General features: G+C 42.3%; 1 protein-coding gene across 1 annotated transcript; it reads left to right on the top strand.

Annotated features, from left to right (window-relative positions):
• Positions 1-1,279: 1,279 nt before the first annotated feature.
• Positions 1,280-21,646, top strand: zpld1a (zona pellucida-like domain containing 1a). Its single transcript, XM_067992353.1, has 10 exons — positions 1,280-1,385; positions 2,729-2,949; positions 5,883-6,064; positions 6,169-6,241; positions 6,447-6,544; positions 6,631-6,711; positions 8,482-8,653; positions 11,156-11,270; positions 19,689-19,718; positions 21,474-21,646. Exons 1-10 carry the CDS (start codon positions 1,280-1,282, stop codon positions 21,644-21,646), a joined length of 1,251 nt encoding a protein of 416 aa, XP_067848454.1.
• The last annotated feature ends 342 nt before the right edge of the window (positions 21,647-21,988 follow it).

The raw sequence follows: 21,988 nt of genomic DNA, 5'->3' as shown, positions 1-21,988 counted from the left end.
CAAGCATGGCAACATAGGTACATTCATTAATTCACTGCACTCTTGGTAAGGCAGCAATGCTGTAAAAATGTGTCACCCTATCCTGCTGTTGCTTTTGGTCCATGCTGAACTGAATGTACGTGTTTGCATATTGGAATAAGATATCTATGATCTCAGCAGTGATGCATAAGTGCAAACTGGCTGACACAACATATGCCAGTATTTGACTGGAATGTTGCACTGCATGGATGTTTAGAGCTGTGGTGATTATCACTGGTAATGGAGAGTGTTTGCAGGTCTTCTTGCAGAAGACAGCACATATGTCATTGTCTTCTTACTTAGTCTGAGCATCCTGAGGCACTGATCCACTGTGACTCCAGGTAGGTTTGCGTGGGCCAGTACAACTAGCTAGTACTGGCAGGACCTGAACATTGCTTTATTTCACAAACCTCCCTCTGATGTTCCTCCTGAACCTCCTCTACCAAGTGGTGAGCTATTGATCCACTAAATATGTCAGGCTTGACTCAGGGATAGTACCCTCACCTCAGAGTCAGAAGTGGGTTCAAGCTGCACGTCACTGGCCAAAATTTATTCCTCAACCAACGCTACTAAAACAGACTATCTGGTCATTTAGATAATTCTGTTGTGGGATCTTGCTGTGTACAAAAGTTTGCCTACATTACAACATTGAGTACATTTTTTTAAATAGTACTTCATTGGCGGTGATGCACTTTGGGATGTCCTGTGCATGTGAAAGGCATTATATAAATGCAAGTTCTTTTTTTATTTACTCTTATGGTGTCCCAAATAGAAACAAGTTGCTTATGCAAAATAGGTTAGTTGCTGTTCTGTGGTCAGTGAAACAAAGCCAACTGTCCCATACCTATAAAGCGTGAGACAGCAATTATCACTGATTTGCCAATCTTATCTACATTTACGCACGAAATCTCCATTATTACGCTGCGCACTGACTTTCATGCAGGGAACACTTTTAGAAACAGCAACAGAAGCAGGAAAGTTCAGCACGATAGTGCAGAACTGAAATTCCTCCACATTAACGGACAATTAACATGTCCAATAATGTAACAACTAGAGGAATTTTGCACCCAGTATGACAGCTTCAATTAGGTTTTGAAATATGCTTAGGCAAAGTATACAGTGCAAACCATTAAATGACAATTCACTGGTATTTTAATTACAGAAAATTGTCATGTTGGGAGCAGTACAACAGCAGTAGAATATTTTTTTATTAAAGGTTACACTTGTGCAACTTGTTCATTTTTTTTTCAACAGCTTTGCAATGGAACAGTTATGCTTCCTGCTGCTATTAGTTATCAGGATACATTCAGTGGATGCACAATTCAATGGGTACAACTGTGATGCTAATCTGCACAGCAGGTTCCCTGGTAAGATTAAATAAAACAAAATGGACATAAATATTTAATCCTTTTATTGCCAAACAGTGAATCCTGTCTGTTTAGTCTGTTACTTGAAATTACTGTTCTCAGAGCCATTGAATTTCTAATTTTACTCAGCAATCTTTCTGCCAGGGTAAACAGGCTGTCTGAGGAAGCTACTTATTTAGATCACTCTGAAGTCAGCACGGCAGTTAGATTTAATAAATACCCAATTGTCTATCAGCACCATATTTTACATTCTCATGTTGCTCATTTGTAGTAGGTTTCACTCCGGTTTTATTTTTCTCCCCTTTTCTCCTAAAAGCAGTGGGTAAATCTTGACTTTGTGCGATAGTGTAAAACGGGTGATAGCAAGTCGGCAGCCCATTTTACATCTCTCCTGATTTTTATTTTGGAAATAAAAATCAGGAGAGATGTAAAATGGGCTGCTGACTCACTATCACTCATTTTACACTATTGCACGAAGTCAAGATCTATCCCAGTGACTCTTTCTGGAGTGCCATTCTGAACTATTCCCAGTGGATCAATGCCCTGCTGAAATTGTAGGCAAAATTCCAAATATATCCTCAGAAATGATTTACACAAAGTTAAAGTAACTTGATTTGACTTATAATCAAATATTCTTGAAATGCATTTCTATCCCTGGGGTAGGTTTCTTCTGATTACTATGAATTAGTGACATAGCTGGAAGATTTCCCATGTTTGCTAATTTTAATCAAATTGTAGAAGTTCAAAAAGAACATAGAGACTGTAATCAGAGAAATCTTTCTACCATGTATACGATGTCGCTAACACATAGCAACCAGAGGAAATCTTCCCCCAATTAGCATTGCTGATAACAGCTTCACGTTGACTGAATACTTGCAGATAAATTATGCCCGAATCTTTTCCTTTTCCAACTTTGCCTATGGACTTCTTACATTGCATTTACATGTTTCACATTTCCTGTTCCAAATTGAATAACCTTACATTTATCCACATTAAAATCCAATTACCATTCTTTAGCTTTATCCACATAATTGGTTTGAATCCCTTTGAATGCTGTCATATACTCTTGTATTTATCACTTAGCTATATAAATTGGCATCATTAGCAAAGTTTATAATATTACAAGAATCTGGAAAAAAATGAATACTTACCATCTGGCCCCTTGAATGAATTTGTGTCACTTATAATTCTATGTTTATATCCCAGATAATTTATGCAATGTCAACAAAATTGAATTTAACTTTAGTAAGGGGTCATGCTGTCAGCAATGTATAATATCAACCAGACTTTACTGAATTTTTGATTAGATTATAATTGACTTCATTGAATGTTTCTTCCTACAGGTGAAAAGGACATCCTTGTCTTTTGTGGAGTACAGACCATAACAATCAAGATCAATTTTTGTCCAGTACTGTTCTCTGGCTACTCAGAAACAGATTTAGCATTAAATGGTAGACATGGCAATGCACATTGCAGGGGTTTTATTAATAACGGTACTTTTCCCACAGTCGTCATATTCACCATCAACCTCAATACACTAGAAGTCTGTGGAAATAACCTAGCGGTAAGATTAACTATCTTTTTGCTCTTGCAAACAAAAGGTTATAGGTTGATATTTCATAAATACCTCAGAAACATAGAAACACTGAAAGAAGTACAAACCTGTCATCTTGTTAAACATCCAATGTTTTCCATGTATGAATCTGTATGGGCAGCCCCACTCTAGTAATAGAGTATTAGATTCCCATTCACAACACTTGGCCTCAAACTCAAACGTTATTCAAAATTGAAGGGGTAGTTTTCTGCCAGGCCACTTAATGGATCATTTTGAAACAGTGGATCAATGATCTCAAAACTTAGAGAAAAAGGCAAATGGCACTAGTCTTGTCTTTGACAACTAATTTTGGAGTGACAACGATATTCTCCATGGTCTAGGTCACCATGGAGATGGAAACCAGAGATCAAATCACCCTGGGTTGCTCTCATGCACAGCTTAATGGCCGCCTACCCTCTTGGCTGACAGATGATGCAGCCGCAATGTACGCCGAATCAGGAAGACTGAGGCCGGCCCGAAATTGGGCCTCGGGCCTCATTAATTGGTCGAGCTGCTGACGCCTGTCTCGCCTTCACGGGCAGCTCGTCCATTTGCAGTAAAAGAATATTGGCAGCAGCCTGAAGGTAAAAGTGGTAAAGGCCAGAGAAAACGCGGGAATTCCCCCCCCCACAGCAGCCAAGGAGCAGCAGAGAGAGAGCAGTGCAGAGAAAGCGTGGGAAATGGCAGAGATGTTAAACAAATATTTTGTATCTGTCTTCACAGTAGAAGACTCAAAAAACATACCAGAAATAGTGGGGAACCAAGGGTCTAATGAGTATGAGGAACTTAAAGTAATTCATATCAGTAAAGAAAAAATACTGGAAAAATTAATGGGACTAAAGCCGACAAATCCCCTGGACCTGATGGCCTACATCCTAGGGTTCTAAAAGAGAGGGCTGCAGAGATAGTGAATGCATTGGTTGTGATCTTCCAAAATTCCCTAGATTCTAGAATGGTCCCAGTGGATTCAATGGTAGCAAATGTAACATCGCTATTCAAGAAAGGAGGGAGAGAGAAAACAGGGAACTCCAGGCCAGTTAACTTGACATCAGTCATCCGGAAAATGCTGGAATCCATTATTAAGGACGTGGTAACAGCGCACTTAGAAAATCATAATATAATTAGGCAGGGTCAACATGTTTTTATGTAAGCGAAATTGTGTTTGACAAATCTATTAGAGTTTTCTGAGGATGTAACCAGCAGGGTAGATAAAGGGGAACCAGTGGATGTAGTATAAGGTGCCACACAAAAGGTTGTTACACAAGATAAGGGCTCATAGGGTTGCAGGTAATATATTAGCAGAATAGAGGATTGGTTAACGGACAGAAAGCAGAGAGTAGGAATAAACAGGTCATATTCAGTTTGGCAGGCTGTTACTAGTGGTGTGCCGCAAGGATCAGTGCTGGGGCCTCAGCTATTTACAATCTATATTAATGACTTAGATGAAGGGCCCAAGTGTAATGTATCCAAGTTTGCTGACGATATAAAGCTAGGTGGGAAAGTAAGCAGTGAGGAGGACACAAAGAGACTGCAAAGGAATATAGACAGGTTAAGTGAGTGAGCAAGAAGGTGGCAGGTGGAGTATAATGTGGGGAAATGTGAGGTTATTCACTTTGGTAGGAAGAATAGAAAAACAGAATATTTTTTAAATGGTGAGTAATTATTAAATGTTGATGGTCAGAGAGATTTGGGTGTCCTTGTACATGAAACACAAAAAGTTAACATGCAGGTATAGCAAGCAATTAGGAAGGCAAGTGGTATATTGGCCTTTATTGCAAGGGGGTTGGAGTACAAGAGTAAGGAAGTCTTGCTGCAATTGTACACGGCTTTGGTGAGACCTCACCTGGAGTATTGTGTACAGTTTTGGTCTCTTTACCTAAGGAAGGATATACTTGCCTTGGAGGCAGTGCAACGAATGTTCACTAGATTGATTCCTGGGATGAGAGGGTTGTCCTATGAGTAGAGATTGAGTAGAATGGGCCTGTACTCTCTGGAGTTTAGAAAAATGAGAGGTGATCTCATTGAAACATCTGAGATTCTGAGAGGGCTTGACAGAGTAGATGCTGAGAGGCTGTTTCCCCTGGCTGGAGAATCTAGAAGTAGGGGTTATGGTCTCAGGATAAGGGGTTGGCCATTTAAGACTGAGGTGAGGAGGAATTTCTTCACTCAGAGAGATGTGAATCTTTGGAACTCTCTACACCAGAGGGCTGTGGCTGCTCAGTCGTTGAGTATACTCAAGGCTGAGATCGATAGATTTATGGACTCTAAGGGAATCAAGGGATATGGGGATTGGGCGGGAAAGTGGAGTTGAGTTCGAAGATCATCCACGACCTTATTGAATGGCGGAGCAGGCTCGGGGGGCCTTATGGCCCACTCCTGTTCCTATTTCTTATGTTCTTATGTCCCAAGGGGTGGGGTGGAGTGGGACATTGGGGGGAGGGTGGAATTGGGCGAACGGGATACTGTGAAGTCAGGGAGCACTCCTGCTTTTTCTGGCTCCACAGCAATTTATTTTAAAATATATTTTTTTAAACTTACCTCTTGGTGGCGGCCATTGCTTAGATCGCAGCGGCTTTTGAAGAATTCTGAACGGAGCAGGCCCCTCATTAACATATGCTCAGGGTGCCTAAAAAATGGGCCCAACAAATTTAGCAGTGGCCGGAACACACACGCAGACTGGGTGTGGGCCATCCCTTTGCTAAATCTGTCATTGTTGCACTCATTTTATGCTCGAAAAATGGGCGCAACGCATACCAATTTTTACCCCAGTGAGCGCCAAGTCAACTAACATTCCTAGGTCTCTTTCAGCTTTCCCCTTGGCAAGTTATATTCCCAAGTGGTACATGTGCCTCCTATTTTGAGCTGTAGAATCAGTAAAAATTGTCTGGTGAACTATTTTATAGGTCTCCGCTACTCAAGGACTCAATGCATTAGGCAATATTTCGATGGTGCAATTTGGGAACATTTCAGGTTATATTGACACTCCAGACCCACCAACCATTATTAGCTACCTGCCAGGACTGCTGTATAAGTATAGCTGTAGCTACCCACTGGAGTATCTTATCAACAACACCCAGCTTGCTTCGTAAGTTTCAATTTTAATTGGAAAAATATTTCAGCAAATTTGTTATAGCACTTGACAAGTATTCCTGCTCAGTTTTTAAAGTACTTTTTAAAAATTATTTTTAGGTCATCTGCAGCAATTTCAGTGAAAGACAGCAATGGTACATTTATCAGTACTTTGAACTTACTGCTGTACAATGTAAGTTTGTCAATAACTTTCTTCTAATAAGATTTCTTCTATGTTATTTGAAATAGCAGTAGTCGATATAGCCACACTTCTCTTTATAGTACAGTTCAAAATTATGAAATCAGTCTAAAATTGCTGATGAGAAACCATCATTTTATTTGCCTAGCAAGTAGAGTTTTAAAGCTGTGAACATTAAACGATCTTTTTATTTCTCCAGGATTCAGCCTACAACCTCCCACTAGTGATACCAACTGCAGGTTTGCCTTTAAAGACCAAGGTATATGCAGCTGTCAAAGCTACAAATCTAGACGGAAGGTAATACTTTATTTTCAAATTTAATTTGATCCATTATAAATATGATACGTATTTCTAGTATAAAAAATGTCCTGTTGTTTGTGTAGATGGCACGTCTTCATGGATTATTGTTACACCACACCTTCTGGTAATCCAAATGATGAACATAGATATGATCTTTTCTTCAGGTGAGTAGTTTCTTTCTGTAAGATCTATAAGGACCAAAGCAGTACCTCTTTCTGGCTGCCTATCCACGAGTTCAACAAGTCAAAATATCTCCTATGCATGGGATGCATTTGATCAGGTTTGAAATAAGTATAAATAAATTAAAAAACAAACAGCTTTCAGAAGCTCTGAGCTCAAAATAAAACTTTAAAATGTCTCGCGAAGTTTGCAGAGATTTCCTAATACCCATTAGTACGACAGCCATGTCAAACCTAAAGCTATAACCATTTTTAAACATTACCTTCTAAGATAGGTAAACAAAGTTGCTCAACCTCAGGGGCTAGAAAACGTCTGTCATACTGAGCACTATTTAACCTTTTACTAGGGGTTGGGGTCAGGTGGAGGATTTGCTTGTCAGCTTTTCTCGCCTTCCTGTAGAGAAGTACCTAACCTCCACTTGCCACATACCCCTAATGACAGAGCTGAGATTGAAAGTATACAGTACAGTGGATACAGCTAAGAACCTGAATCACAAACTTTATTACACAACTGCACCATCATGCCTTCCATTTGCAGCTCCCAGGCTTCTCGCACAAATGCTAAGGATTCCCGCTCTTCTTGCTTTCTGTCTTATTATTTCTTTCCCGTGATTCTCCGTAAATTTTCATTTTTCTTTCTCTGTCTAGTAGTATCTCTGTGATTGCACTCCAGTTTGCATTAATCAGACTGGAATTTAAATGTCCCCGCTTTATAGGCTCCAAAATCAAATCTCCAAAGTCCCATTCAACCCTAGAAATTACAATGTATCCTATCACACATACCCACGTTGTGCAAGTAATAGCCCCTCTTGGTTGGGAGGATTCTGACTTTTCCTGCAATGTGAGTTAATACTTTCTTCGAGAAATGCTTTTCATAAACAGAATCAGTGTTCACTTTTCCCACCTTCAGCACAAAGGGAAAAAAAGTGATCCCACCGACAAAGGGTACCACGGACAAGATTCTCCTCCTCTCCCCTGCACACATCTACATCTTTAGGCCAGGTCCATTAACTGGGAAGGTTGCTTATGTCCCATTACTGTCAACAGTGCTGCTCTGTCTGCAGCAGTAGTTTTACAGTGCGGCTGGTAACTGACAATCACAGTAGGTTGGGTTTCACAAATTTGCACTCCCAGCACAGAGCTTTGCACCCCTGGGGCACATTATGGGAATTCAGGCTCACAGATCCCAATTTTACATCTATTCAAGTGAATGGATAAAAATTCATAGCAGGTATGTATCCAAATTCCCGCTGTGTACCCACAGTCCATGAAGCTCCGCACTGGAAGCGCAAATTTGCAAAAGCTACCCTACTGTGTCATACAAACCACCTACAGATGCCCGAGCTAAACAAAATGTCCAACATTGAACCTTTTAGCATGAATTTAATGGCATGCTCTTGCTAAGGAAGAGTTCAATATAGTGTGACTGCAACGTACTTTGCATGTTGATTTTTGTGGTTTCAATTTGGGACCATTTTGGATGGGTATGGGTTAGTCTGGGTCAAACCAAATTAAATATCCAAATATGGGTAGCTCACTCATCCACATGTGGAACATTAAATGCAGGGTTTTGTTTTGCTTGGATCCTGACTATGCTGTCAACACACCATTCATTCATTCATTATGAGTATGGCAACCATTATGGTAACATAGTTCAGTTGAAAGTTCAAACTCTTAAATTTTAGCACCTGTTGGCAGGGGAAGTCAAGTTTATCATAATTGCTAATTTGTGTTTCTTTTTATTGATGAAAACAGCTGTACCAAGGATCCACAGACTACCGTTATAGAAAATGGCAGGAGTCAGATGGGCAGATTCTCATTTGAAGTTTTTCGCTTTGTGAAACATAAAAACCAGAAGATGTCTCCAGTGTTTTTACACTGTGTAACAAAGCTTTGCAAATCAGATGACTGTCCCTTCTTGACACCAGTAAGTGGTGTCATTTAAATCTATGTGGAACAGGAGTCTTTCAGATTGTTATGTCAAATAGATAATATTATTAGGTTACTGTTATATTGTGTAGTTTGATCTGAGTTTCTAACCTCACATCCTCTCCATCACAAAGACCATCAACATCCCCCCCATAACATCTCTCGCAGTCTCCACTAGCTCAGCCCATCTACCATTGGAACCTTCTTTCATCCCTTTGTCATCTCCAGGCACAATTACTCCTTACATATTCCACCCTCCCTAGTTTTCAGCTTATCTAAAACTCCGCTGCCCATATTTTACCCCACACCAAGTCCTATTCACTGATTACCCCTTCCTCACTGACCTACTTCCTCACTGACCTACATTGACTCCTGATGCCTCTACACCTCAAATTTAATATTCTCATCCTTGTGTTTAAATCCCTCATGGCCTCACCCTTCCCTATCTATGTAACCTCCTCCAGCCCTACAACCCACTCCTGAACTCTCCATTCCTCTGACCTCTTGTGCATCCCCTTCTCCCTATGCCCCATTAAGGCGCCATGACCCCACATTCTGGAATACCCTCTCAATATCTCACCCTGCCTCACTACCTCCCACTCCTCTTTTAAGATCTTAGTTAAAATTCATCATTTTAACCAAGCTTTTGGTCACCTCACCTAATCTTACCTCCTTTGGCCTGGTTTTAAATTTTTTGAAGCATCTTGTGATTTTTTTGTCTTAAATGCACTATATAAACGCAAGCTGTTGCTAAGGTACAGACTACAGGGTTTGGCATAGTGCACAGAAAGGTCATCTCATACTCTGCCAGAAACTCTTAGTGAAAAATAAAGAGAGAAATATATTCAAGGAAACAAACCCTTTATAATACCTCCTGTTAATACATTTAATTCAGAATGTGTTTGGTATCTAACAAGAGGGTAGATTTTGGGTCTTGGTGCAGAGCTTCATGTGCCAGGAGCATATATCGGGAATTTAGAAGTGGAGATCAGAAGAGGAGAAAATGTCAGACATCCAGATGGGTTGCAGGTTGGGCACTTGATCCTCTCAGAGGTCTTTGGCTTCACCTTCCCCTCTTCCCTTTATATGCAAGGATGTCCAGGGTGCCTTCCTCCAAAGGAGTCAAGAGCTTTTATTTCTGAGCCCTCCTCCAGTTTGGGTCTGTTTCTTTGTTTTCAGTTCCATCTTGTGTTAGCAGAGAATCAGTCTGGACTTGCTGTCAGTTGAAGCCACGCATACCCAGTGACAGACATGTGCCCAACCTGCAACCTTTCTGGATGTCAGTAATTGATCATCCATCATGCCCCTAAGTATACAATGATTCAATGTGTGAAATCCTTGGAAGATGTCAGTGTGCCAAAGCTCAACTGTAAATTGCAGCTTGAATGTGTTTCCTGCTGAATTATGCATTTGCATGAAATTCTATGAAAGAATTGTGAGTTTCTGTGAGAGCTCAGCACTAGTCATAGAATCATAGAGTCATAGAGTTATACAGCACGGATAGAGGCCCTTCGGCCCATCGTGTCCGCGCCGGCCATCAAGCCCAGTCTAATCTAATCCCAAATTCCAGCATTTGGTCCGTAGCCTTGTATGCTATGGCATTTCAAGTGCTCATCCAAATGCTTCTTGAATGTTGTGAGGGTTCCTGCCTCCACAACCCTCTCAGGCAGTGAGTTCCAGACTCCAACCACCCTCTGGGTGAAAAAGTTCTTTCTCAAATCCCCTCTAAACCTCCCGCCTTTTACCTTGAATCTATGCCCCCTTGTTATAGAACCCTCAACGAAGGGAAAAAGCTCCTTAGTATCCATCCTATCTATGCCCCTCATAATTTTGTACACCCCCTTGTAAATAGTAAATGTGGAAAAACACGTAACACTTTGTGGCATGGGTTGCTGGGTCATCTACTTGGTATATGGTACCATTAGGTTGTCATTACCTTGCCATCTTCCTCAAAGCATGCATCTTCTCCAACATCTGGTGCATGGTCAGCATCTTATCCAAGACAGCTAAGAGGCTCTCATTTGATAACAAAGGTGAGCCAGAGTAGTCTGAAATTTCTCAATAATCTCAAACAATGCAATTGGAAAGCAAAGGGCACTCCAAGCTAATCACAAGATCAGTTTGTTTGCTAATCTGAACCCTATACCGATGCCACATAATTGGTGAACTTCAGAAAAGAAGCAGAGAGCAATGCTGCTAAGGTGGATTTTCACCAATTTTAAAGCACCATTCCTGACATTTTCCATTCATCCATAAGGAACAATGAATGATCTTCAGACTTTCTCTGGCTCAACTATTCACTGCCTTAGCCCGCAGACTATCAAGGGAGTCTTACAATTTGTTTAATCACCTAATTTTGTTTTCCATTTCCTTTTCGGCTACTGTTATCCTCAAACCTTTCAGAATGCATAATGAAACATGGACCATTAAGATCTAATTCACATTACTGGAAATATCAGAAATGTCTACTGAGTAAATTATTTTTGATTTCAATTGACAGAATTGTTACAAAAGGAAACGAAGAGACGTAATGGAGGTCACTACCACAATCCCTCGCAGTTCCACTGGGAATGCAATAATTACTGCAGGACCTATTATCACCAGGAGTGAAAGTGGTAAGGATAATCTGCTATAGTCTGACAACAAACAAATATCAGGGAGTATTAGGATAAGTTCAGATTCCCACATGATTGTAATTTGTGATGTGAGGCTAGAAATTACTGTTGGAACATTAGCAGATGAACACTTAAAGGGTAATTTTATGGGAAAGCAAGGCGGTTTTTTTTATATTCGTTCATGGGATGTGGGCGTCGCTGGCAAGGGCAGCAATTATTGCCCATCCCTAATTGCCCTTGAGAAGGTGATGGTGAGCCGCCTTCTTGAACCGCTACAGTCCGTGTGGTGAAGGTTCTCCCACAGTGCTGTTAGGAAGGGAGTTCCAGGATTTTGACCCAGTGACGATGAGGGAACCGCAATATATTTCCAAGTCGGGATGGTGTGTGACTTGGAGGGGGACATGCAGGTGGTGGTGTTCCCATGTGTCTGCTGCTCTTGTCCTTCTAGGTGGTAGAGATCGCGGGTTTGGGAGGTGCTGTCGAAGAAGCCTTGGCGAGTTGCTGCAGTGCATCCTGTGGATGGTACACACTGCAGCCACTGTGCGCCGGTGATGAAGCGAGTGAATGTTTAGGGTGGTGGATGGGGTGCCAATCAAGTGGGCTGCTTTGTCCTGGGTGGTGTCGAGCTTCTTGAGTGTTGTTGGAGCTGCACTCATCCAGGCAAGTGGAGAGTATTCCATCACACTCCCGACTTGTGCCTTGCAGATGGTGGAAAGGCTTTGGGGAGTCAGGAGGTGAGTCACTTGTCGCAGAATACCCAGCTTCTGACCTGCTCTTGTAGCCACGTTATTTAAATGGCTGGTCCAGTTAAGTTTCTGGTCAATGGTGACCCCCAGGATGTTGATGGTGGGGAATTCGGCGATGGTAATGCCGTTGAATGTCAAGGGGAGGTGGTTAGATTCTCTCTTGTTGAAGATGGTCATTGCCTGGCACTTGTCTGGCGCGAATGTTACTTGTTACTTATCAGCCCAAGCCTGGATGTTGTTCAGGTCTTGCTGCATGCGGTCTCGGACTGCTTCATTATCTGAGGGGTTGCGAATGGAACTGAACAATGTGCAATCATCAGCGAACATCCTCATTTCTGAACTTATGATGGAGGGAAGGTCATTGATGAAGCAGCTGAAGATGGTTGGGCCTAGGACACTGCCCTGAGGAACTCCTGCAGCAATGACCTAGGGCTGAGATGATTGGCCTCCAACAACCACTACCATCTTCCTTTGTGCTAGGTATGACTCCAGCCACTGGAGAGTTTTCCCCCTGATTCCCATTGACTTCAATTTTACTAGGGCTCCTTGGTGCCACACTCGGTCAAATGTATTAAAAATTGGGTATGCGCTGTCCATGATTTTCCAACTAAATGTTTTTGAAATTATGTACTGTAGTGATTGTTGTTGATCACTGTTATTTCACATTGTGCCACCAATTTCTTAGTCATGCTTTAGCATTTTAATATAGTTACAATGTGTGTAACCAGATTATTATTTATTCCATGTTATGTTAGTATTGGTAGAAATTTATTGATCTACATCTATAATCTAGTCAATGCCTATGCAACTGTGGCTAGACTAGCTTGGTACCCTATGCACATTGTAGACATTGGATGACCTCGGCAGGATGACCTAAAAGGTACACATAACAACACTTAAAGTGTGTTATGTCAGGTCCACCAGTTTGATAATGCAGTGGGTCCCTAATGTGCTTTCTTATACCATGGGTATAAAGTGAAATAAAATGCCATTAACAGGAAATAAATAATAACCTGGTTATTCACATCATAAATATATTTGGATATTAAAGTATGACCTGGGCATGTGTCCCTGGAGGTTTTAATTCAGGAAGTGAGGGGAAAGAGGGAGCAACTCTTCTCCACAAGCCACAACGATGTCTCCAAGGCCATGATGAAGCAGGTGTAGACAGAAGTGGCTTAAATGGTCAGTGCCTCCAGCATCACCCCCAGGACCTGACTTCAGTGTAGGAAGAGGTTCCATGACCACAAAAGAGCAGCAAGGGTGAGTACACCTCTTAATTTCTCCACCTTTCTCAACAGCACCTCACAACATTTTTTTCAACCCTCCCCCAACACTCTCAATGATTTCCTCCCCTCAATCGCGAGGGTGGACTGCTACACCTCTCTTTCTCATTACAAGCACATGCACCTCTTCCTTTCCTCTCTTCACACCACACACTATCACCATTCTCTTCTCACATACCACCACTTGCACAACCACTAACTCCTTCCACCACTCCTTCCTCACTTAACATTACATACATTTCCCATTTCATTCAGCACCTTCCCATCCTCATTCCATCTTGCTTCTTCTCCACCTCTCAACATATCCACTACATTCACAAGCACCACACGTCTTTTCAACAACCACTTATTGGCTCACACTCTCTGCAGAAGAACAACACATAATGCGAAGGTGAGGGAGGGGTACCTAACATCATTACCCTCACCCAAGTAGAGCAGGGCATCCTGGAGATCAGAGGCATAAGCAGAGCCAGCACCACTGCAGAAGGCAAGGCTGACGACCTAACAGAGCACCATGTCTGCATATTACTTGTAAGCCTTCCTTCACCTCAGCAAAGATGCAGCAAGCTTCACAACTTCAAACTATAGTCTCAAAATTATCACTTGCAAATGTTCAGCTTCTATCTCCCATCCTAACTCTTCTCCCTTTGATCCTTCCTCTAGTTCCTTCTCGACAGCAAGAGCCTCCTGCACAAGCGAACACTTGAGAGGACAGTACTCCTAAGGATGTACCATCAAGTGCTCACTCCTTTCCAGGCACCAGCTCAGATATTGGCAGTCCACATGTGCTGGTGAGTTTGAAGGGTCTGCACGTGATGAGTCACAAAGCACCAGTGAGCAACAGTAGGTACTGGTGGCAGGAACAGCACAGGAGAGAGCTCACCAGAGGGCAAGGTCTTCTCCCAGTTCTGCACAGGAGGACACAAATAATGACTACAGGGGCCTAGCCATGAAAAGAAAACTGCTGGCATCACACAAAGAGTTATGTGAGGTATTGGAAGGCTGGCCAAGGAGTTTCACCATCGTGGTTGATAGTATGGAGGAGTCCGCTACCAACCAATGCGGTGTCATCTCGAATAACATCAGCACTCTGCAATCTATCCTGGACAGTGTGGCCATTCCAGAATGGAAGAGCTGGAATCTCACAACAGGAGTCCATGTTCACATGCTTTGCAGCTTTGGTGTAAGCTCAAACGGCTGGCATGCAGACTCCAGGCTCCAGCATCGAGAAACAAATGTCCACCTTGGACAAAGTGGCATCCACCCTGGACAGATTGGTTTCCAAATTGACAGGGCCTTTGAAGGAGACACTCACCTTCTGCAGTCTGCTCTCCCGCAGATTAGTAGAAGTGATGAGCACCAGCCCCATGGGAGTGGCAGTGATGTGATAGGAGCGGCACATGTTTCCACCTCCCAGGGTTTCAGCATGTCTGTTCCTACCCCACCCCCCAACCAATAGCCACCATGGTGCCAGCAAGTCAGCTGGGCCAGAAGACTCCCCCGACTGCCAAAAAAGCTGCAGCCTGCAGCCCGACCTTCACAGGCTCAAGCACCTAGAAGTCAAGGATCCCAACATGACGAACAGCAGCCTTCCACCAGCTTTGCTGAGGCCACTAGGGGAGCACCTCGTAGGGGTAGCAAACATAGGAAACCTTCTTTTAAGAAAAGCACCGTGGGGTGAGCACTTGCATGAGAGATTAATTCAAGGCAAATACTATGTTTGGTTTAAAATTTAAGACCTTTATTAAATTTGACACAATTGGCTTACAGTGTGGTTTTATAGCAGCTTCTGAGTCTGCATTCTCAGTATATCATTGATATATGAGTTGTCTGATCAAGTCACCAAGCAATAAGTTGATCCCTCATATCTCTTGCTGCAAGGTGTTGAGGTGGCCCTCCTTCTTATGCTGCTTCCTCCTCCGACGAGGCCTGATGCTGCTCCTCTGGCTCCTCCTAAGGCAGGCCTCTCAGTAAGGCAAGGTTGTGAAATATGCAGCAAACAACGACTATGCAGCAGACTCTTCATGGGGCATATTGTACTGACCTCCCAGACCTGTCAAGACACCTGAACTTCAACTTCAGCATCTTTATGGTGCATTCAATTATCATCTTGGTGGTCCCATGGCTTCTACTACAGCTGCGTGGCTCGGGAATAGTGAGGTGGTAGAAGGGAGCCTCGACCCACGTCGGTAGGAGGCATCCCTTGTCCCCCAGCACCCATCCTGCCAAGTTCCTGGATGGATCAAGTACTGGGGGGATGGTAGAGTGTCTCAGGATAAATGTGTCTTGACAGCTGCCTTGGGTAGTTTGCACAAACTTGCATGATCCTGTTTCTGTGATCAGCCACTAGCTGCACATTGATGAGTGGTATCTTTTTCTCTTGATGAATACTGCTGGCTGGTGATCTGGTGCCCTGATGGTAACATGTGTGCAATCAATGATGCCTTGCACATGGAGGAAGCCAGCCACTGCTACAAATCCTGGAGTTCTCTCCTGCTGACTGTTGGGGTCAATGGGGAAGGTGATGTATTGGTTAGCCCTGGAGAAGAGGGCATGTGACCTGCTTAATGCAGGCGTGTAATGCAAATTAGAAGATGCAGGTGATGTCCCCTGTGGCAGACTAAAACAAGCCAGTGACGAAAAAGTTGAGGGCTGTGGTGACTTTAAGAGCTACTGGCAAAGCATGAGCCCCTGGTCCAGAAAGCAATTGGTCCTGTTGCAGAAGGCTGCAGATATCTGAGGCATTCTGTCTGGTGAAACAAAGTCTCCTGAGGGACTGCTCCTCCATCAGGCCTGTACACACTGTGTGCTGGGTGTGTCCTTCTACCATCTGCCCCCTTCTACTGGTGTCTTCAGAAAGGCACTGCTCATTAAGGCTGCTGAGGCTCTGCTGCTACTGCTCTTCATCCAACTGTTTCTCCATCCAGAAAAGACTGGCATCCATGATGATGAGAGAAAGGTTTCTAAGGTAAAGTAAGGCAAAGAAAGTATGAAAGAAGTGATCTGGAAGCTGGAGGTTCGCCTGGTAAGTCAGACAGCGAAGATCTAATGACACACAGTGCTGCTGCTTTTATGCAGCATCAGTGGGCCGGTGAGTCACCAAACCCGCCAAGTTTTACTGGCGGCTTTCAAGCTGGGCAGACCTACCGTTTGAGTGAGTTAAAATCGCATGGCAGCACCAATGACATCATCGAGCCATGACTTTTATATGTAAAGTAAGCCTTGGCTGCCCTCCCAAACAATCTTTTTGCCAAGTTAAATTGGTGTCTGGCGGGAATGTGTCAGGAACATGGCCGAAACCCCAACCGCCATTTTAAGTACCCGTCCAGACCATTCACGTGGGGCGGGATGGATTAAAATTGGGGCTATTATCTGAAATCAAAGTATTTTAAACATGAACCACTTTGTACTCTTATGCCTTTCCAAAATGCCCTTCTGGTGGGCAAGGCACCCTGCCAATTGCACAGTCAGAAAATTATGCATTTTATGTGTTCATATAAAACATATATAATTGTATAGCAATTCCTTTGCTTATAATTTTAATGGAGGTTTTACCCATTTATTTTAAACTGGTAATACCTCCTTTAAAAGTTACATGGAATCTTCCCCATTTTTGCTGCCGGTTTTCATTTCAGTCCCCTCCATTTTTGAGCTGTTTTCATCTCCTTTTGGTACCTTTTCTCTGCCTAAGTGAATAAGAAGCTTAAATACTCATTCTAATGCCTTTTAAACAACACGACTAAGATGATCCTTGTCTTTTATCCTGCACCTTATCACCTCCTTACAGCTTTTAATAAAAAACATTATTCACAGGCTATGAAACACATGGGAGAGAGTAAAGGCTTTTTTGGGGACAAGAGCTTCAAAGGCGGATGTGAGGGAATGGTTGAGAAGATTGACAGCTGCTGCAGTATTATGGTGAATGGAGGTGCAAAGACTAGGCAGGTGGCATTTAGAAAGTGCAGTTACAAGTGATTTGGGAGAGAGTTTTTTCAGGGACAGGCATAGAAGGAAGCAGAAGGAAGGGAATAGGAAGGTTTGGGTGGTGAGGGATACAAGGAAGTGGTCGGAGATGGCCTTGTCTCTGATAGAGACCATGGGAGTAGAGAGGCTACAGGAAATGGCCAGGTCAAGGGGGCAGCCATGAATATGGTTAGGAGAGTTTATATGAAGAGAGAGGTTTAGGGAGGTTAGGAGGACGGTGAATTCAGAGGAGAGAGGGCAAGGGGAGCTGAGATAAAGATTCAAATGACTGAGGGTGAGGAGTCGTTCAGTGCAGAGGCTGGGAGAGAATGGAGGGAGGATATCTGAGAAAAACTGGGGAAATATGGGTGCCTCAATGGACCCTTCACAGAATGCTAAGAGAGGCACAGAGGGTAGTTGTGGGCTTATCCAAGGCACATTCAAGCCTGGCAACAGGCAAGTGGGAATCAGAGGAGTAGTGATGGGTTGAGGTAGGAATTTGGGGGGAATACTCGAGAGGAGAGAAATGAAAGGTGGAATGACTGGTGACAGGAAGGAAAGGAAATAGGAGAGAAGAGGGGCCAAGAGAAGTAATGGGTTCAGATGTGGAATGGCAGCCAAAATGGGCACACAAATGGACACAGACTAAGTCCCTTTATTGTGTGCACTAGATACCGTGATCTCGCAAATAATGTCACATGCTTTCATAAGGCAAACTGATAAATGCAGCAGTGAAATGTAGCCAATTATGAACCAACATACTGGTTTATTTTACATGCTATATTTGAACTTCAATTAATGTCTTGCTGTTCCTCATAACATGGAAACCAATTATGCGCACTTTGATCTTTGATATGGGCATCACTCACTTTACAAGACATAAATCATAGCACTGACTGACACTATCTTGACAGTAATACCTCCATTCCTCACCAACTGTTACAGGCTCATACCTGCTCCTAACTGCCTTTTTTCTACAGAGAGAGAGAAGCCAAAACCTCAACTTCTGTGACCTCACTCAGCTCACTGTGTCAAGAATTGAGCTGCCTATCAAAGCTATCACTGGAATAAGAAACTTTCTCCCCCTCCCATGTGAGAACCATGGCAACTGCATTGCCTGTTTAGCTAAGACCCCTGCTGGCATCTCTGAATGGAAACCAGTCCAATATTACAGATGTGAATATCTCTGGGAGGTATTGGATGATCCCCATTGGCTCAAACTAACCTGGCATCTGAAAAACACAATTCTACGATGACTGGTATTCCAGCTAATTTGTCCTAAGCAATGTTGCAAATAGTTTGTGATTCAATGGGAGTTAATCCTTTGTGACTTTAACCTAACTTGATATCAGAAACATATTGGGGTAAATTTTTGGCTTCACCACCATCCAGCGGGGCAAATCGCCTTCAATGGAATGGAAAACGGGTGGATTCTACAATAGGCAGGAAGTCCAACCTGCCGTATTACCAGCCGGGTGGTAAAGATGAAAACTTACTCCAGTATAATTTAAACCAAAATTCCCTTCCTGGTCAATAAATAAAAATCTCAAAACATGACACCAGGTAAAGCTAGGATCTGAATAAAGTTCCTTTCACTCTGCCCCAGCAATTTGCCCAGACTTCTACTGTGAATGTTTCTATTTCTCACATCAGATATCTTAATGATCAATCTGAGTAAGATTGACAGTTTATGCAATTTTGTGCTGTGAACACATACAATCCAGGACATTTCTGATATTGTCCAAACCCTTTTCATGTAGAATCCTCGCAATCAGCAGAGAGAAGAAACTTTGATCTAAACATTTTGTGCTTGATTCAAATCCAGGTCCTAGCAGATGGCTTATTAACCCATAATGCCACTTAGTTCAAAGGATTGCTTTTATTTTTGCCTCTTAGTGGAAAATGTCTGACATTGTTTTGGGTTGACTTGATTCCATTGCTGGGGAGATAATTTGCAATGAAGAATAATGAGTGATTGGTTTCTGAGATGCAGAATCACAATGGATATCTCAACCCTGGAGTTATAAAATTGACAGAAAATAATATGCATGTTCTTATGTAAGATTACACTGATTACAGAAATTTGACTTTCAAGAAATACAGTTTATTATCAGAACAAAATCAAGGGACAACTAAACAGTATCTAGAACTTAATGCTTTCTCTGTTCTGAGAGCTTCTACAAAATCATTAGAGGGGAGAGAATAAATAGCCAAATGGGTTAGAATTCCATTAGGTAGACAGTCCAATTGTTGAAGTTCATGTACAAATGCTTAACACATTGGTACTACATTCCTGTGGGCATTATTTCTATACAGGTGTTAAGCTTTCTACCCTCATATATCCCTTTCACTGCTATACAGATTTATAACTCCTTTGTTTCGATATTGCCTAAATGTTTTATTTTTTCTTTTGCTATTGACAGATGACACAGCAGGAAACAAATCCCAAGCTGGTAAGACTTATTCTGTTAATTTCTTTTGTAACTTGGATCATCATCAAATTGCTCAAGCTTCAAATCTCTCATTTTCCTTTTTCATAATATACTTCACTGGTGTTTTTAACAGAGTAAAGGGAAAGTAATTGCTCTGGTCACTGTGTACAGCAACGTTATAAATTCACTCCTCAAAATTTCCTCTGCTCCGTACATCTAGTGAAATTGTAAGAACAAGAGAGCAACACAGAACATGTAAAAGAGAAATGTACTATAACTTGCAGGGTATAATTCAGAGGGCTTTAAAAAGCAAAGGGCTCTGTACTAAGGTGCAGTTTTTTCACTTCTCTCACCAATTGCATGTGCCATCAAATCTATCCGTCACTTAACAGTAATTTCTTGTACGTTAATTAATTGCTGCAATTAGAGTTGAATCACTGGCCAGAATTTTCCATCCTCTTTTGATTGAGACACATCTCCAGGGGCAGGGTAGGGGAAAATGGTGAGACTTCTGCCTTCCACAGAGATGGGACTCTACTCATTGGAGTTCAGAAGAATGAGAGGCGATCTTATTGAAACATATAAGATTGTGAAGGGGCTTGATCGGGTGGATGCGGTAAGGATGTTCCCAAGGATGGGTGAAACTAGAACTAGGGGGCATAATCTTAGAATAAGGGGCTGCTCTTTCAAAACTGAGATGAGGAGAAACTTCTTCACTCAGAGGGTAGTAGGTCTGTGGAATTTGCTGCCCCAGGAAGCTGTGGAAGCTACCTCATTAAATAAATTTAAAACAGAAATAGACAGTTTCCTAGAAGTAAAGGGAATTAGGGGTTATGGGGAGCGGGCAGGAAATTGGACATGAAGCTGAGTTCGGATCGGTCAAGGCCCTGTGGGTGGCGGAGCGGGCCCAGGGGCTGAGTGGCCTACTCCTGCTCCTACTTCTTGTGTTCTTTAGATTTGAGATTAGGATCAGATCAGCCATGATCTTATTAAATGGCGGAGCTGGCTCGAGGGGCCGATTGGCCTACTTCTGCTCCTATTTCTTATGTTCTTATGTGCTCCTGACCCCAACAGACTTGACAACCTTGAGAACATTAGTGTTTTGGAGGCAGGCTCCTGGCTTCTACCAGGGAGTCAAAACAGAGTAGCTGGGGTTTTGTTGCAGTAGATCAAGCCCTGCCACATCATGTGAATGCAGGCAACCTCTGTGCTGTCTGAAAAAACAGAACTTTTTACAAAAACATTCTATAGTCTCCTCCTCAGCCTTTGAGTGCTTGCACTGGCTCAGACAACAAAAAAGACATTTCTGATTTCCCTCAGCCACACGAGAATGGTGGGCCTAACAAGCCTCCTTTGTGCCTGATTCACATTCATTGTAATATCCCTGAGGCCAAGGAAGCAAGAAATGGAGGTGTATGAGGAGGAGAAGGAATGCGCAGAGTGTGGCTCGAGCAGTTTTATGGTCCTGCCCACCACAGGACTGTCTACAAATTATCAGGAGAGGAGAGTGCGGTAAATCTAAGCCTCAGTCTCTAACTATAACCTAAATTTTCCAAATAGGTGCATGGTTCCTTGACTCAGAACATTACCCTCTTTAAATCATGCTTGGATCAGATCTCTATGGACTATAAATAAAAAGCAGCACTTATGCCTCAAAGTAAAGTTACTAATACTGAAGTAGAATCCTATTCAAAACAACACAAAGTGCTTTACTAATAGAAAAACAAATATTTTACAATTGGTAAAATTCTGACCTTTTTTACATTTTCTTTTCAGGCAACATGGAAAAATCTACCTTTCATTTCAATTCTGTGACAAGTGCATTAGTTTCTGGAATTGTTATTCTGGGGGTGATGAGCATTTCCTTTTTTATAACCTCTCTCATTCTTAATAGGAAACGGCAAAATAGTAGTGCTTTAACTGGAATCAGAAATCCTGTTTTTAATTAGTTAGATTTGGGTAATTTGTATTGTTTTCTTATCTACATAATACAGATGGTTAGCATATTTCCTGATTATTCTATTTTAGGGCAGGAAGTTATGAGGTTTTTTTGGGCTAAGAATCTAGCATGGGCCTACTAGATATTTTTGTAATCCAGTTCATTTACATTTCCTACCATACAACAATATCAGAAAAAAACACATCATTTTTTTCCCACAAAGTCTTCAGTAATATTTTAATGAATGTCTCTCATTTCTTGGGCATGTGCTGGGTTGGCAAAGGATAGAGAGGCTGTACAGTTCTGAGAGTAACCTGAGGTGTTAACAATAATAGTAGCATTGGCACGATAG

The sequence above is a fragment of the Heptranchias perlo genome, chromosome 11 (assembly GCF_035084215.1).
Source record: "Heptranchias perlo isolate sHepPer1 chromosome 11, sHepPer1.hap1, whole genome shotgun sequence".
Lineage (NCBI taxonomy): Eukaryota > Metazoa > Chordata > Chondrichthyes > Hexanchiformes > Hexanchidae > Heptranchias > Heptranchias perlo.
This window is presented reverse-complemented; position numbering and strand designations above follow the sequence as displayed.